The sequence below is a fragment of the Crocodylus porosus genome, unplaced genomic scaffold (assembly GCF_001723895.1).
Source record: "Crocodylus porosus isolate Cpor-Errol unplaced genomic scaffold, CroPor_comp1, whole genome shotgun sequence".
NCBI classification, from domain to species: domain Eukaryota; kingdom Metazoa; phylum Chordata; order Crocodylia; family Crocodylidae; genus Crocodylus; species Crocodylus porosus.
The window spans coordinates 32,485,605-32,501,669 of NW_017728909.1; the positions used below are offsets into that span (position 1 = coordinate 32,485,605).

At 41.4% G+C, this 16,065-nt stretch overlaps 1 protein-coding gene across 1 annotated transcript in view; it reads left to right on the top strand.

Annotated features, from left to right (window-relative positions):
* PARP8 (poly(ADP-ribose) polymerase family member 8) overlaps positions 1-16,065 on the top strand; it is a 203,211-nt gene that overhangs the window by 144,595 nt on the left and 42,551 nt on the right. Inside the window, exons 11-14 of the mRNA XM_019532038.1 lie at positions 1,885-2,007; positions 2,456-3,020; positions 6,692-6,745; positions 6,845-6,940. Of these exons, the coding sequence (XP_019387583.1) occupies positions 1,885-2,007; positions 2,456-3,020; positions 6,692-6,745; positions 6,845-6,940 (838 nt within the window). The remainder of the gene's footprint in view (positions 1-1,884; positions 2,008-2,455; positions 3,021-6,691; positions 6,746-6,844; positions 6,941-16,065) is intronic.

A 16,065-nucleotide genomic window follows, 5' to 3' on the forward strand; every position in this document is an offset into this window, starting at 1 on the left:
TCCTAACACAGGGAATCTTGTGTACTGTGCCTAGCACAATGGGGCTCTGATGACTGTTGAGAGATCTCTTGGTTTTGCTTCACTTATACTAACAACCACGTTGGACACCTGAGAAGATTTGGCCACTTTATATAGCACAGTCCATGATATAATTCATTTAATTACAATGCTGATGAGTCAATAATGCTAAGCAACAGGAATATATGTTTCAATGTCTCAGTCTTTTAAAAGTGTCAGGGTTTGTTTCCTGAAAAAACATCTTTACTGCTTGGTGTTTAAAGAAATTATCAATACAAAATTCTGAGACATGGTTAAACCACATTAGTCTGAAATCAGGCAGAAGGCAGGTCAGGGTGGCACCTAAGAGCTAACTGTTTAATGTTTTAATAACCTTACAAATAAATCAGTCACATTAACATTACTAGGATAATGTGACACCCAGAAATAATTGAAATCACCTAACACTGGATTTCATTAATTCCAGTAATCTTGAATCACATATTAGGTGCTTTTACAAGAGGTATGCACAATTCATTCTTTTGTAGGGTATTTTGTCAAGCAAATGTAATTGTGTGTGTGCATACTAATTTAGCAGAACATTTTAAATAGTCATGTCTCATAGTCCTTCATTCCTCTGGACAATAATTTTTTTAAAACAATTAAATTTCCAGTTAGGCCAATACTATCATCCACTGTAACCTTACCAGACATGTATCCCTATTTGTAAACACCCTTGCATTCTATCAGTCCTGTAAAATTACACTTTCGAATATCTTCCAGCTTTCTCTTATGCAGGATGTATCCATGATTTGGACATTATGGGTGGAATTCTATTTTCCTTTGCGTGTCTAAATGGCAGTTTTCTAGCCAGTTCCCTCACCATTTTTGCCTTGGCCTTACGCTGGAGATGTGTAAGTACGTGAGTGTAGACTGAGCATATACAATAGGACTATACACCAGCCAGGTATGTGCACTGTAACCTGAGTGTAGGTCCTGGAATAACTAATGCTTTTTCTCCCCCACTAAAGTGCTTCTTCTCCTGCCCCCCTTTGTTTCATCTCTAGTAGCTAAGTGGTTATGATACTTGCCTAGAAAACCAGAGACATAGGCTCCCAGCCCCCTTGCCAAGAGGAGACTTGAACTGGTATCTCTCTAGCTTCCTAGCACAGTTCTATAACTACCACACTACACATCAGGCATTATCCAAGCCCCTCTCTCATGCTCCTTTTGAAGCTGAGCCACTGCCCCTTGCACTTAATAGTCTTTGGGTAAAGTGGACAGAAAGCAGTGTACTGGAGAAATTTCTGCTCAAATGGGAACAAGAATCTGGGCAAGACCTGAAGGTCTGCTCCCTTCTGGGGCAACAGTTATCTCAGTGACCTGAACATCCCCTAGCTTGCTCTCTTCCTTTTGGTCTCATATCATCTTCTGGCTGTCCAGGGGAGCACCTCCTTCTCTCAAGTCTAACACCTGCTAGTTATGAGTTTCGGACCAGCTGCATTCTTTTGACTTAGATACAGGTGTGTCCAGAATGGGCATGCATACATGACCAAGCATGGCCACTACTTCCTACTGTATATGCTTAGTATATGTGTCTGTGGTTACTCATTCAGACAGTCTGTGTGTAAGTGCTAAAAATGCCACCTACCCGGCTAGAAAGCTGTTGTTTTGACACAAGAAGGAAAGTAAAATTCCACCCTGTGTGCATTAGTTTCCCACAATAAAATAGTTATAGTTAAACACAAATATTGTCCTGTGTTCTCCTATGTAGCTGTCAAATGCTGTTACTAAAATGAGGGTCCTATGTGGCATAAGGAGATGAATGAACAGACCTTAATATTGACTCTGAAATATATGAGGAAAATGTATTTTTTTAATTCTCAGGATCATGCAGACATTTGTTACACAACAGTGGAAAAATAGTAAAGAAAAATCAAATTGTACGCACAAGAAATTGTCGGAGAAAAAGGTGAAGTCCCCTCTGCACATCTTTTCTACCTTGCGCAGGTAATAACAAGAAAAATGAACTGTTATTGTAACATCCTCTTCATTCAGCACCATACTTAGCAAGGGGAGGTGTTGGCTTTCCTCCAAAAAGAAGCTTTCTATTTATATCTTACCTCTTGGGTCTTCTGATTCTAAACTGATTCTATTCCAGCCTGTTCACATCCTGAAAACCACATTAATACATCTAACTTTTGTAATACATTGTCCTCTTAGCCTTAATACTAAGTCACACGCATTCAGCAAGGAAAAGGAGGACCTACCCACCTTTTGCATTAAGTGTTTTTCTGGGGCTCACCCAGGTAGAATAAAATCGCACTTAGATGCTTAAGTCCAGTTATGTGCCTAATAGGTAGAATAGATTTGGCCCTTTGTTACATGTAGTTACTTGTTTATCTTGTAGAGACTTTGATTGTTGCTCAGCTAATTTCTTCTCCTCTTTATTTTGAAGGTCGCCAAGTTATCCTCCACCTGGCTGTGGTAAAAACAAATCAAAACTGAAATCAGAACAAGATGGCATCTCCAAAACTCACAAGCTGCTGAGAAGGACTTGTTCTAGCACAGTTAAGGCTGACAATGTTTGCGCCACAAAATCTCACAGAACATTTGGCCGCTCGCTGTCTAGTGATCCTAGGGCTGAGCAGACAATGGCTATTAAATCGCACAAACTGTTGAACCGCTCCTGCTCTACAGCTGTCAAACAAGAAGAGTGCATCACTCTAAAGCCCCATAAACTACTAAGTAGATCATGTTCTGGGGATCCTCGATGTGAGCACAACAGCACCTTGAAGCCCCACAAACTTTTAAGCAGGTCTTATTCCAGTAATCTTAGAATGGAAGAATTGGATGGACTGAAGAATCACAAGTTACTCAGCAAGTCTTACTCCAGTGCCCCAAAGTCATCCAAAATGGAGCTTTTCAAGGAACCGACCATTGCAGAGGGCAGGCGGCTCTCTCTTACCTCAGGGCTTATTGGTATCTTAACACCATCGTCATCATCACCTTTGCAAGCTGCTGTGCGTAATAATCATTATCCTGTTTGTTATCCCTCTCATTTGTTTTCAAAATTCACTTGTATGCAGAATATACCTAAATGAAATCATTGATGCAGAAAGGAAGCTTTGGTGTTAAATTAACTCGAATACAGGTCTCTATAGGTAAACATCTACAACACTGTACTAACAGAAATCATTTAGTTTAAGATAGAGATTTTACATCTGTCTGAATAAGGGAAAGCAGGCAGTTCTTTTCCTGGTTCCCCTGTTGTTCTGTAGACAAAGTAATTTGCTACTGGCCTATTTCAGTTACAGGTTAGTTAAGCCATAACACTGCTTCAACTGCTCAGGTCAACAAGTTGCAAGGAGTGGTGTGACTGGTGCCAAAGGTACAGCAATCTGCTTACACATATTCACAAGGGCTAGGGATAGACATTACACATAAACCGATATAAATGACTGGTTCAAATCTTTAACACAACAGAAGTTCAGTGCACGTAAATGAATTTCAAACGTAGTTCTTCCTATAACTGAGTATCAAAACCTGGGAGAGATTCTGTAATATTAGAGTAAGATCTGATCTTTTTTTCCTGTTTCAAGGTACTGGACTGTCTCAAGTGTCAGATGTGGGAAAAGGCATTAAGAGACTTGGGTTCTATCCATAACCATTAATGAACACCCAGGCTCAATCCACAGAAGCAGTTAGATGTGATGGTGTACAGTATCTGAGCTCTGGGATTGTAGTGTACCAACCTGAATTAGATGCCCAAGATTTCTAGGCAGTGAAAATGGAAATTGAGGTTTCTCAAAGTGGAATTCACCCAAACAGGCACAACCTGGAGCAGAGGAAGCCTAAGCTACCCATTAAGAAATGCAGAACTGGTGCATTCTCTCTCTACCTCTCCCCTGGGTTTAGGTATGTGAGCCTGGGATTCAGAGGCCCAACCCCTTCCTGCACTTAGGCACCTAACTGGTCCCATTAGATATGGACAACTAGTTTACTGTTTTCTTTAAAAGCATGGGTGGTTGTGGTGCTGCCCAGGAAATGGGAGACTTTAGTTCAAAGCTTTTTTTCACCTTGAGGAGTTTGAAATGCCATAACTGGCAGGCTACAGGATGGGCTGGAATTCTGGCTCACTCTACCCCTCCTGGAAAGCTGTGCAGCAGGCAGATGGGAATTTCACATTCATGGGCCCAAATGGAGAGAAAGCATGACTCTATCTTTGTGATGAGGACACTCACCTTGGGATAAAGCGAGTCCTAAATGCTAGTCTGTCCTCTAGGAACTACTTACATGTTTTGGCATAAAGCAACCACTGAAGAATATGCATAGGAGGGATAATGCCGCCATCCCAAACTAATTCATAGTATGGTGGTCCAGGTCCTCACTTGGGAAATGGCTGATGGGGTTTTGAATCAACTTGCTTTTCCAGGTCTCCTACTTCCTGAGCAAGTACACTGTCCTATTATACGAAAAGGCAGGCAGAGGCACAACTACCAGCTATGTTTTCAAATGAAAAATCACTGTGGTTGTGATGCTGTGCGCTGAACTCAGGATGCATTAGAGATGTGCTGGATATGTTTATTGATTTGGGCCCCTCAGGGCTTGGAAATGCATTTTTTGTGAATTCCAAATGGCTTCAGGCAGCAGATAGGTGCTGAGATGTTCAGCTAAACCAGATGGAGGTACCCCTGGGCATTTGCAAGAGCAGAAGTTCAGATGCCTAAGTAAGTTTTTGACAGAAATCTCAGACACCTATAGACTATCAGGCAAGTAAGAGGTTTGCTGGGTATCAAGCAGGAGTTCAGGTGCCTAAATTCTGCTTAAGGTACTTAAGTGTTTTAGATCTAGCCCATAGCTTCACACTACTTTGAGCTTCCTATCTTGAGACATCTCTGAGATCCTTGGTTGAAAGGTTCTGTATAATTGCAAAATATTGTATTCTTCTAATTAAATTATACTGAATGTGTTTCATTTCATGGTAAATTAGTTTAGTAAGTTGTTTATGGACAGTATTCACTGTATCTAAAGGCACCGATACGGTGTGATTCAAGAGAATTGTTTATGTGCATGCTACTTGATTGTTCTGTAGCTTATACACCCAACATTAACTAAAGATGAAATGGAAAAAAATGTTTCAACCATACCGCATGTTTGGAATTCATTTTTCCTTTTGAACTTTGATGATGCTCCTGCTTTGGAGGCCTAAACAGGCTTCCACTTGAAATCAGTAGAAACTCCAACATTAACTTTGGCAAGATAATGAAGATTTGTTCAAGTTCTGGGTGCTGTCATTAGTGATATTGGCATCAGTGATACTGCAAGAAGAGATACAGACTATAATAATAAAAACTACTCTTCAAAATATTTTTATTATTATATTACTTTTGAAAAAAACCAAGCTTATATACTATGAGATGCAATTCTGTTGGCTTGAGTGAGTGCCATCAAGACTGACATGGGCAATACATGTATTAAAACCTTTCACTATCTTGCCAAAATTGTTGGCATGACATCTAGAAAAATAAGTTTTAGAGCCATTTCCTACATGGAGTCAGGGGAAAGTTCTGCAAATAAAGTCATGAGATGGAAAACAGGCCTGTAAAAAAAAGCTGCATAATAGCCTGATGTAAGTTTCACTGAAGGTAAAATGGTGGACTGAGACAGATGGTAGGTGGGAGTGTTCCATACCCTTTGGCCACCTTATAACCTAATATGTCACTGTAAATTGAAAGAAAGCAACAACGATGCTAGGTACAGTGGTAGCCAACCTTAGTTTTTAGGCATGCCACATGTTAAGCTGTGACCCTTCTCAAATGCTGCCCTGATCTGGGCCCCTGAAAGCCATACCTGATAGAGTTTGTGTCCTGGAGTGCCAAAATGGGGGCAGGAGGGCTCAATACCTCTCGATTAATGCTTACCTGGTATTGCAACTGCTGCAGTTTTATACCGTGAGCCTTAAAATTGGCAGCAGCTGCAGGGCAAGGGAAAGGTTCATTCAGCTTTTGGCAGTGAACCTGACATCTTCTCTTGCAGCAGCATACTGCCTCTATTCTGCTGTACCTGGTGGAGGCTCTGTGCTCTCTTGCTTCCATTCTGGCCGCTCTTTTCTGAGCTCCCAGGGCTTGAGTGCCACACACAGCAACTGCCTACGCCACTTATAGTTTGTGTGCCATGGGTCAGCCACCCCTGAACTAGGATGATACTCAAGGAAGGGGTATCAGTAAAGCATAAGAGAAAGGGAAGTTCAATTTTGTTTTTGTTTTAAAGGGAATTTAGAAATGTGAGTCTAAATATATAGTTGATATGTATGTATATGCAGGGGGAGAGAATACACAAACTTAATTTTTAAAACTAGCATTCAGCTCTGCTTGAAAACAATTGTTTAATGTTTGTACACCAGCATGGAGTTTAGCAGTTGTGGTTTTTGTTGAGATTAGTGTTTGGAATGGTTAGGTCCAGATACACAAGCTGGCAGTGGACTGATAAAGCAAAAGCTGCATAGGCAATATCAAAAAGACAGATGAATTTATTTTGAACGATTTGTGTAAGCTGCAGATCTCTCCAGATGCAAATATTATTTGACAGATTTGCAAAGAAAAAAAATACAATTTTAGCATCTCCACAAAAAAATAATCTAAAAATCTAATTAGCCTCCATGCACTGAAGTGCCTCACTTTTTTCCTTTCAGCCAAATTATGGTGCAAAATGCATTCCAGTACGAGACCATGGCTTTCTTGTGCAGGTAAGATATGATATCTATCCATTTTAGAAATACTTTGGAGCATGAGCTGCCTGTTAATTATTTTAAGCAGATGATGTTGTTCTCATTTTCATTTCTCAGACTATTGAATTTGCTGAGCAGCGGATACCCGTATTGAACGAATACTGTGTAGTTTGTGATGAACCACATGTGTTTCAGAACGGCCCCATGCTGAGGGTAAGTTGAATGTTGACAGATTAAGGGATGCATTGTATTGTCTTAAATAGCTATGAACCATAGAAACCTGTTATACTCAAGTTATTTTGGATAAACTACATCACAATATTCTATTTGAATAATTTGTAATGCACATTTACTTGCAATATTAATGTATTTTGTATATGCTTCAATCAGTTTTGTATTCCTTCTAAAAGAAAGTGCCCTTAAATTTAAGATGCACCCAGATATTTGATTTTAGTGAATTCATGGAACTTTTTGAGCTTTGTTTTCTATCCTTATTTCTAAAAATAATAACCTGCCTTCCTAAAAATGTCTGAATAATGTCTACAGTGTACAGATCCTGTGGATAAGTACCTGATGATTTCCTAGCGCTCTTATTTTATTCCTTTTGAATTCCAAGACAGACAGCCATGGCAAGTCATGTGTAAGGTGTCACCACAGTGTTTTCAGTAGTTTAGACATGCAGTGACAAAGCAATAGGGTTTGCCCATATAACTAGCTGGATTTTCATTGCAAGCCTGTTGGTGTTCAGACATGTAGTAGGGCTGAAGTTACATTTACTAATTGTTTAAGCTTATCTTTATATAATTTTGCTTTGGTGCAAAGTTTAATAATATCCACTTGTTTGTCCCTGAAGAACAGAGTCAAGAAGAGAAATTAACTCCAAAATTCCCCAGATCCTCTTTTTGATGGACCATACTTAACACATACCACAATTATTCAGTCCTTAGTTTGAAAGATGGTCAGCATCTCAGTGAATTTATAGGAAGTAAGAGTGAGGAAAAAGCATGCTGGCCACAGTACACATCCTCTGTAATCACTTTACAACTGGTATAACCTAGCAAGTATTGCAAAAATAAAACAGCTGTCCTTATATCACCCCAGACGGAAGGAAATGGCCATGAAGAAATCTGTCATGTTCTAGCTATGCTTGAGTGGCTCAATAAGCAATACAGAGACATTTAATGACTTTATAGTTCTGAAGAAAGAAGGGAAGAATCTCAACTTATATTCATTTACAAAATTTTAAAGAAAACTATGTTTCATGCCCCTGAGACCTTTGGTGAAGGCTGTGTAATTTGAAGTTTGCTACTATGTAAAAACTTCAAACTTATTTCAGTCAGATCTTCACATTTATTTACACACTGGAGAGGAAAAAGAGTGGCCCAGCTGAAAGAGAACTTTGTGTTTGAAGTTATTGCAGCACTTGGCAAATGTAGTAGCTTGTTATGCAAAGTAGAAGAGGGCTTTCACCTAAAGTAAGATTCAAAGGAATCCATCCATCTTCCATTTATAGATCTTACTATTCAGGTTGGCTCTGTGGGTTAATAATGTGATAACCTAGTTTGACTTAGGTTTTTTGTGGTGATCAGAGCTTGCTAATTTTGTAGTTTCTTTGATTACATAGTCACATTCCAATTCTTTCTGGATGAATGTTCATATCACAGAGCCTTCACCTGAATTTGGCACCCTTGGTCAGGTTCTTACCAGTGAAGTGGAACATTGACTGGACACTGAAATGGAGTAATCCTTCTTTTTTTCAAAAAATGTAGTAGACTCCCACCGTTAAGTCCCTTTCCCCTGTGTTTCTGATTGTGTCATATCATTTGTGTATTAAGAATGCTGACTTTAAAAAACTAGCATTCACTTCTTTGTAGGTTTAGGTTCACTGTGGAACTTTACATTCCAAACTTGGAATATCTGCTTGGAATTCAGGATGTTGGGGTGCCTTCACAGTGGGTTTCTATGCTTTAAAACATAAAACATACTCATTTCCAGGTCCCCTAATTAAGCTGCTGGCCTCCTATTGAATATATTAATGAAATATATTAATTATTGAATATATGAATGGGACCAAAGCTGGAGGTTCCTGGCTACAAGGTCTTGCCCCTCTGCTCAGGGTCAGTCTGATTGTAGCAGGGGGTATAGCCTTCTACCTGAGATCTCTTGAGCATATGTTGACAGCATTTCATAGAAACAGGACATTGGCTGCTACGGTTCCCCTGCTTTACTTGTGGTAAGTTAGGGTGTTGGGTCTGTGTTTTCTCAGCATTGATAGAAGTCTCATGTAGAGTTCAAACTATGAATTGTATAGGATGGTTTGGATAAGGGTGATCCTGCCTGAGGCAGGGGGTTGGATTAAATTACCTCTGGAGGTCCCTTCTAGCCCTACTTCTCTATGATTTTATTATATGAAATGGATATATGTATATGGGCAACAAGAACATTGTTTAAACGTTTTTTACGTTTAAGTAAGTTTAATACAAACATAACATATTTGTGTGTTAGATCCCAACTCCATGCAGCGTCCAATAACTAGGGAGACTACGATCCAATTACTATGGATCCAGTTGCTCAGGGAGCAAACACCAGCACACATTGCTTGCAACAGCTTTATTCAAAATGGAGACAGCTTCAGACTAGCTCCCAAAAAATCGGGGAGCCACAGTGAACATTCGTTTTTTCCACATTTATACACCTTGGTTCATACTCACTAACATTTATTCCACCTTTGTTCTTCGTTTGTTTCACCCATATTCCCTCCTATCTCAAGCTCTGCCTCTGATTACTGTTTACTTCATTAGCATGGAATTACCTATGCATTTCATTCATTTATGTGTCCTTTTGCTATTAGTGCATGCATAAGTTTGTGAACCCGCTTCCTCTGGTCACTTTCTGTTTCTCACTGACTCCTTCATCTCCAAGGTCTTGTTTCTGCTTTATCACTTGATGATAACTGGTGGGCTGCATCCTGTCCTCCTTACACAGGCGTATTGTATATGTCTTATAACACTACGACATCATTAGGAAAATGCTTGCCTAAGTGCCTTGCAGTATTATTTTTAATATCTCATTCTGCCGTGTGGTCATCAGTTTTGCTGAAGCCTTTATTCAGCTGCAAATCCAGTGCTCCCCAAGATCCAAATATTGTCACCCTAACCGTGTGCAGCAGTAAAATGGGTGAAATTCTACTGAAATCAGTGGAGCTAGACCAGTTACATCAGCAAATAATTTGGCTTTGTTGGTTTCAGTACTGTCAGACTGACAGCTTACACAAGCACTGAATTAATTCACTTGAAATGTTACGTAAAAAATGTAACATTTGCCATCACACAATATTTACATTCTTATAATAATTTTGTGACAATTGAAACTTCCATACTTCATAATTTCTTGTGCTGGCTATTAATGACTTATATAAGTCCGTTGTCTCATTCTTAGGGCAGTTGAAGACATTGAGCAAGACTGATTAAATAAAGCTTTGACTTCATATGCTTTTACTCTTTAAACAGCATTTTCATTTTAGTTGGACAGGGCCTTTCAGTCAATCTCTCTCTCTCCCAATACAAACTTTTTCCTTAGTTCAGCATGGTTTTCTTTCCTAAATGTTTTTAGTCTGGTCATTTTCCTTTGGTATCCCTAAAATCTTAGCTTCTTTCCTAAGATACCAGCATAAAACAACTTATTTTTGTGTAGTTTAATTTAAACAATTTATCTGCATGTCAGACTTCCTGGAATATGGAAGATACCTGTTTCAGAGTTGCTGCTTTAATTAGGCTCCTGTACTTTTGTATTACAATGGCAGGCTGTGATTTTCCAGAACAGTAAGGCTGCTTTTTACCACTCCAGTTGTGTAAACATGCCCTATAGTTCATTAATGACTGAAAGCTCTTTTTGCCTACAAAACCCCTGAGTGGAGTTGATCTGTCTTAGTGGCCCAATAACTTGGTATGAGCCCTAGAAATGAAATCCATCATAAAAAGGTTAAAAACTAGGAGACAGTCCTGTAAATAATAAGCTGGAGACAGTTATAGATCCATCCACAGGGTAACCACTGAGCCCCAAGTTACTCTCTGATATCCCACTGCCTACCACAAAGAACAGACCAAGGTTTGCCCTGGGGTAACTCCTTATCCTTGTAAGTCTCAGGTCTACTGCTCTTATACTAGACCTCAGAGCTGCAGCAAGGTAATCTTTGCAAGTTTCAGGTGGATTCCCCTTGCTTTGTGAAATAATTTTAGATCCCTTTTTCTGTAGAATGAGTTGGCCTAGAATATCACTCATCCTGAGATTACTCTTTAGCACATGCAATCAGTAAGGAGACAAAACAACAAAAAGAGTTATTAAATAGGAGAAAAGAATTGCACATTAAAAACTGGCCTTAATTTTGAAGATGGAATAAAAAGGCAAGTAAAGTTCCTTACCCTCTCATCTGACTAGAGAGATCTTGGCTACACACCTATTTTATGGAGATGGGAAATTTCTCCCTAGCTTGCTTCTTTTGCCTGTTGGCTAAGGGCAAGCAAGAGATGGGGGCACCTGAACCCCAAGACCTCTGGGCTTGGGGCTTGCACATGAATGTGGGAGTATCTGCAACCCTAGGCTGAAGAGTCTGGGAGGAAAGATGGTAACACCACATGGATCTAAATGACCGGGCTCTGCTCAGTGGATGAAATTTGACACTAATTTGGCCTGACACACAAAATATAAACAAAAAGGGAAAAAAAAGTTTATACAAGCAGTCCTTAAACTTACAACACAATTGGTTCCTGAAAACAATGTCTTAAGTCAAAATGTCACAACTCAGAACCAACTAATTTTCCCATAGGAACAATATTAAAAATAGGGGATTGGTTCCTGGTCCAAGGCCCGATACCCTATTTTCACCAAAAATAACCCAGAATTTTGTACTCAATCAATTATAGATGAGTAATATAGCTACATTAATGTATTTATATTGTAAATAGCAATCATATTGACTTGGAAGGACTTCTTTGAGGTGACTTTGCTGGACTTTTTGAAGGCTCTTGGTTGGACTTTCTGAAGGGTTCTTGGCTGGAGTCTTCTCAGGAGTCTTGGCTGCAGGTTTTTCTGGAGTCTTGTCTGCTTTCTTAAAGAAAGATAACATGCATCAATTCTGGGTACCATGTGCAAATTGCTATAGCCATGTTTAATTGCCAGGTTATTGTTTTCAAATTTGCTCCTCACTTCTATATGTCCAGGGGAAGCAGGGTCGAACAGTAAGGAAGAAGGGAAGGGGCTGCAGGAGAAAAGTTGGTGGGAGGGGAAGGGGACAAGGAGGCTACCTGACCCTCCAGGTTTATTTTCTTTGCTATAGCAATGGGAAGGGGACAAAATCAAGGCAAACCCCCAATAATTAGATTCTATACCAGGAAAATTATATCAAATTTATACTTTTTCCATACATAGAATCTAATTATCGAGGGGTCATCTTATTATCAGATTCATCTTCTATTTTCTGTTTAGCAATAGCAACAGTTAGGGGAGGCTTGGTTTTGGGCTATGGGGAGAGAAAGAAGTTGCTATATCTGTGCTAAGAGCTGTGTAAGTGAGGGCAGGAATTTGAAGTGTATCACCTACTCCTCAATTGCTGTGTATAATAAGTCTCCATACGCATGTTTTGCATTCATAGTAAATGAAAACTAGCTCACCAAAAAGAGGCAAGCTACAGAATCTCCATCTTTGGAAGCTTGTAAGATGAGGTTAGACAAAATCTTTGCTGTGTTGATTTAGACAGGAATGCCCCTGTCTTGAGCACAGAGTCAGATTAGATGACCCTCTCAGGTCCCTTTCGTGATTCTCTGAATACTAATAATAATAACAATAGCAACACTTATTTTAATATAAGATAATAATCGTAACATGAAATTTATAATTGTTGTTATTCAGTTTATTTTTCCTGTTGAGTTTTAATAGCATGTAGGTAAATGTCTTTACTTTTAAAAAAAGGAAAGATGAGATTCTGACAAGATCATGTGATTCTCAGAGCTGGGGCTTTAAGTAAAACACTAAATATAGCAAGATTCTCTGAAAAGTTATCAGCGCCATTATTTGGTTCATCTGGAAAAACCTATAATTATTGTATAATGCTCTGCTAGTGCTTTCTTAGAGACAGTTGAACTGTTAATATTATAATTTATTATTTGCATTTCAGTAGCTCTCAGAGCTTCTAATCCAGGTATAGAAATCAGTAGAGTGAGGTCAGAAATTACAGTCAGAAATTGGAGTCTGAGAATTTAACTCTTCAACCTCCCAGCATAAGGCGGGATCAATTCAGTCTACTTAGGAATTGTTAGAATGCTAAAAGGGGAGACTAAGATTTCTTAGGATAATAGCTTTTATTGGACCAACGATATTGGGGTGGGCAATTATTTCGGGCAGAGGGCCACTTACCCAGTTTTGGTAGGCTGTCAAAGACTACATAGGTAGCCCCGCCCCTTGACAGGTGCCCTGCCCCCAGGTCACCATCTTGGGACTAATGTCCAAATGTCTTTGGTCCTAAGACATTGGTTCCATATCCCAGGGCCAGCACTGGTAGGGCCCAAAGCGAGGCACAGGCTGGCAGGGATCTGTGAAGCTGGACTGGGCTGCATCATTAGGGAGAGGGGGAGCTGGCTCAACTCCATAGAGTTCCTGCTGGCTGGAAACCCAGGCTCCTGCCACCCTGCTCTGGGCCCCGCCGGTACTGGCCCTGGGACACTGGTGCAGGCCCTGTGCTCGTGCTGGCTCCCTGCCCACTCACTCCCAGTGTCCCCAGCCCCGCAGTACAGGTGGGAGGCAGTGCACAGCCCTGACCCCCTGCTTGCCAGCAGGGAAGAAGCTGGTGCTGAGTGTAGGGAAAATCAGCACCTCACCCACCCCATGGCCAACACTCCCTGCTGCCTGTGGGGCTGCCTGTGCCTGCTTAGGACAGACGCTTATGGGCTGCAAGTGGCTACAGCGAAGGGTGCCGGCCACGGGATGAGTGAGGTGCCACTTTTCCCTGCACTCAGCACCAGCTTGTAACCTGCCCCCACAGCCAGCCTGGGCTCTATGCTGGCTCCAGGCTCGCCTGTCAGGGCTGTGCATGGTGGCAGCAGCTGTGACCCCACCACGTGCCGTGCCGCACCAGGCAGTATTGGCTGCTGCTGCACTCCCAGAGATCATGCACTAGGCGGCACAGAGGCGGCAGTGGTAAACACTGCCCAGCATGGCAAGCAGGCAGGCCACAGCTGCTGTCGCTATGCACAGCCTCGACGGGCAAGCCTGGAGCTGCGTGGGGCCCAGGCTGGTAGTGGGGCTGGGTTATAAGGTGATGCTGAGTGCGGGGGAGTGGCTGATGCCCCACACCGCATTCACTCACAGTCCACCTGGGGCTGCCTGTGCCTGCTCCGGACAGCCCCGCATGGGATGCGAGCAGCTGCAGCAGGGAGCACTGACCATGGGGCAGGGAAGGGCCACTTTCCTTCATGCAGGGAAGGAGCCTGCAGAAAATCTGAGTGGGGGGGGGAAGGGGCCCCTCCCCCACCCCGTGGCTGGTGCTCCCTGTTGCAGCCACTTGCAGCCTACATGGGGCTGTCCAGAGCAGGCACAGGCAGCCCCAGGTGGGCTGCAAGTAGCTGCAGTGTGGGGCATCAGCCACAGGGTGGGAGAAGGGCCATTCCCTCCCCACCCCACATGCTCAGCTTTTCCCTGGGCTCCTTCCCTGCCCTTCTCCCCACCTTCCCCCTTTAGCCGGGGAACCTGGCTGGGGCTTCTGGCTGGGGGGGTGGGGCCGGGTGGACTCCAAAAGGGCTTCCCCTGGATCCTACTGCCCTTGGTTCCTGTCATTTTTGGCAGGAACCAAGGGCAGAGAAATATTAATTTTCTAAATTTTTTAGGGGCCTTGCGGGCCGCCTAGAATGGCCTCATGGGCCAGATCTGGCCCACGGGCAATATTTTGCCCACCCCTGAATATATATATTTAGAATAGAGTTAAAGAAGCTTTGAAATACAAATGTTTCTAACTCTATCCCAAATATACGCTTCAGCCAATAAAAGATAATCACCCTAAGAAATCTTTGCCTTTTACATAATTTCTAGACCATCACAGCTACGACATCATACTTATACCACAAAAAAGACATGACTCAAAGACATGATGCATAGGAGCTGTTGACAGATTTTCAAAGTAACCCCAGGATATAAGTAAAATGAGACAAAAAGGGTGAATTTAAAAGGAAAAGGTACAGGGCTGGGTCCTTGTGAAAAATAAGAAAATTCACCTGGTAATTCATTTTCTGCATCTAATCAGTGGACAGGTAGCTGATACTGTGCATGGCATTTGTAATCAAAATGATTTTAAAAAACTTAATTAAAAAGTAGAAGAAACACTTCCCTTCATGAACTTATCAGTTGCATAACTAGGGCTGAGGGCATCACCAGGCACCAGAAAAACAGCAGGCACTGAGCTACATGGCTGCTGTCACCATGAGCCCCATTTCAGATGCTGCCATATGTGCTGCTACTATCAGTAGCACAGAACTACCTGGTTATGCCTCTGGACTTTATATATGAGAGTTCCTTGTGAGAGCTGGAAACTGAAGAGGGAGAACCTGAATAAGTTAATGTTTACAATACCAGAGTGATTGATGGGGAGTGAAGCCATAGCCAGAATGACTATTCAGCCTAATCGGAAGAAGTCAGAATAATGCCTGCAGGAGCAACACTCCTGTCTTTTGGGCCACCCACACACTTCGGGTGTTCAGGATTTTCATCTTCTTCAGCCACGGGGGCAGATAAAATTATTTTATATCTACAGCTTAGAAAAGATGCATTTTACAAACCAAAACATAGAAATAAAATAAATAAGAACACAGAAATATAATAACCAAGTAGAATAAAGATATAGTATTATACTCTGCTTTTATATAACACTAATTAAAATAGAATATATTCTCTTTTATACTGTCCACAAACTCTGCTGGAGGCCTTCTCCATCAATAGCCAATGCCATTGGAAAAAAACAGCTTCATGTAAATAGATTTCACTTCAAGCAGCAGTTACACAGAGCAAGAAACTATCAGATGATATTCAGTAGAGCTGTATGAAGCTTTGGTAGCTGATTAGATTCAGAGGAGATTTGGTCCAGTTTGGGGACCAAATCTCTGAATCCGAATTGAATCAGGAGACCAATTAAAAGCTCTGAAACAATTTGAAACATCTCAGTCAATTTGGAAAAACTTCAGGAAAGATTTGGCTTCTTTAGTGATTTGGCCATAGACTAAACAGGCGCCTGACACAGCTGCCTCCAGCTGGTAAGAGGGGAGAGGGGAGGGAAGGGCCGTGGGGGGAGGGAGGGA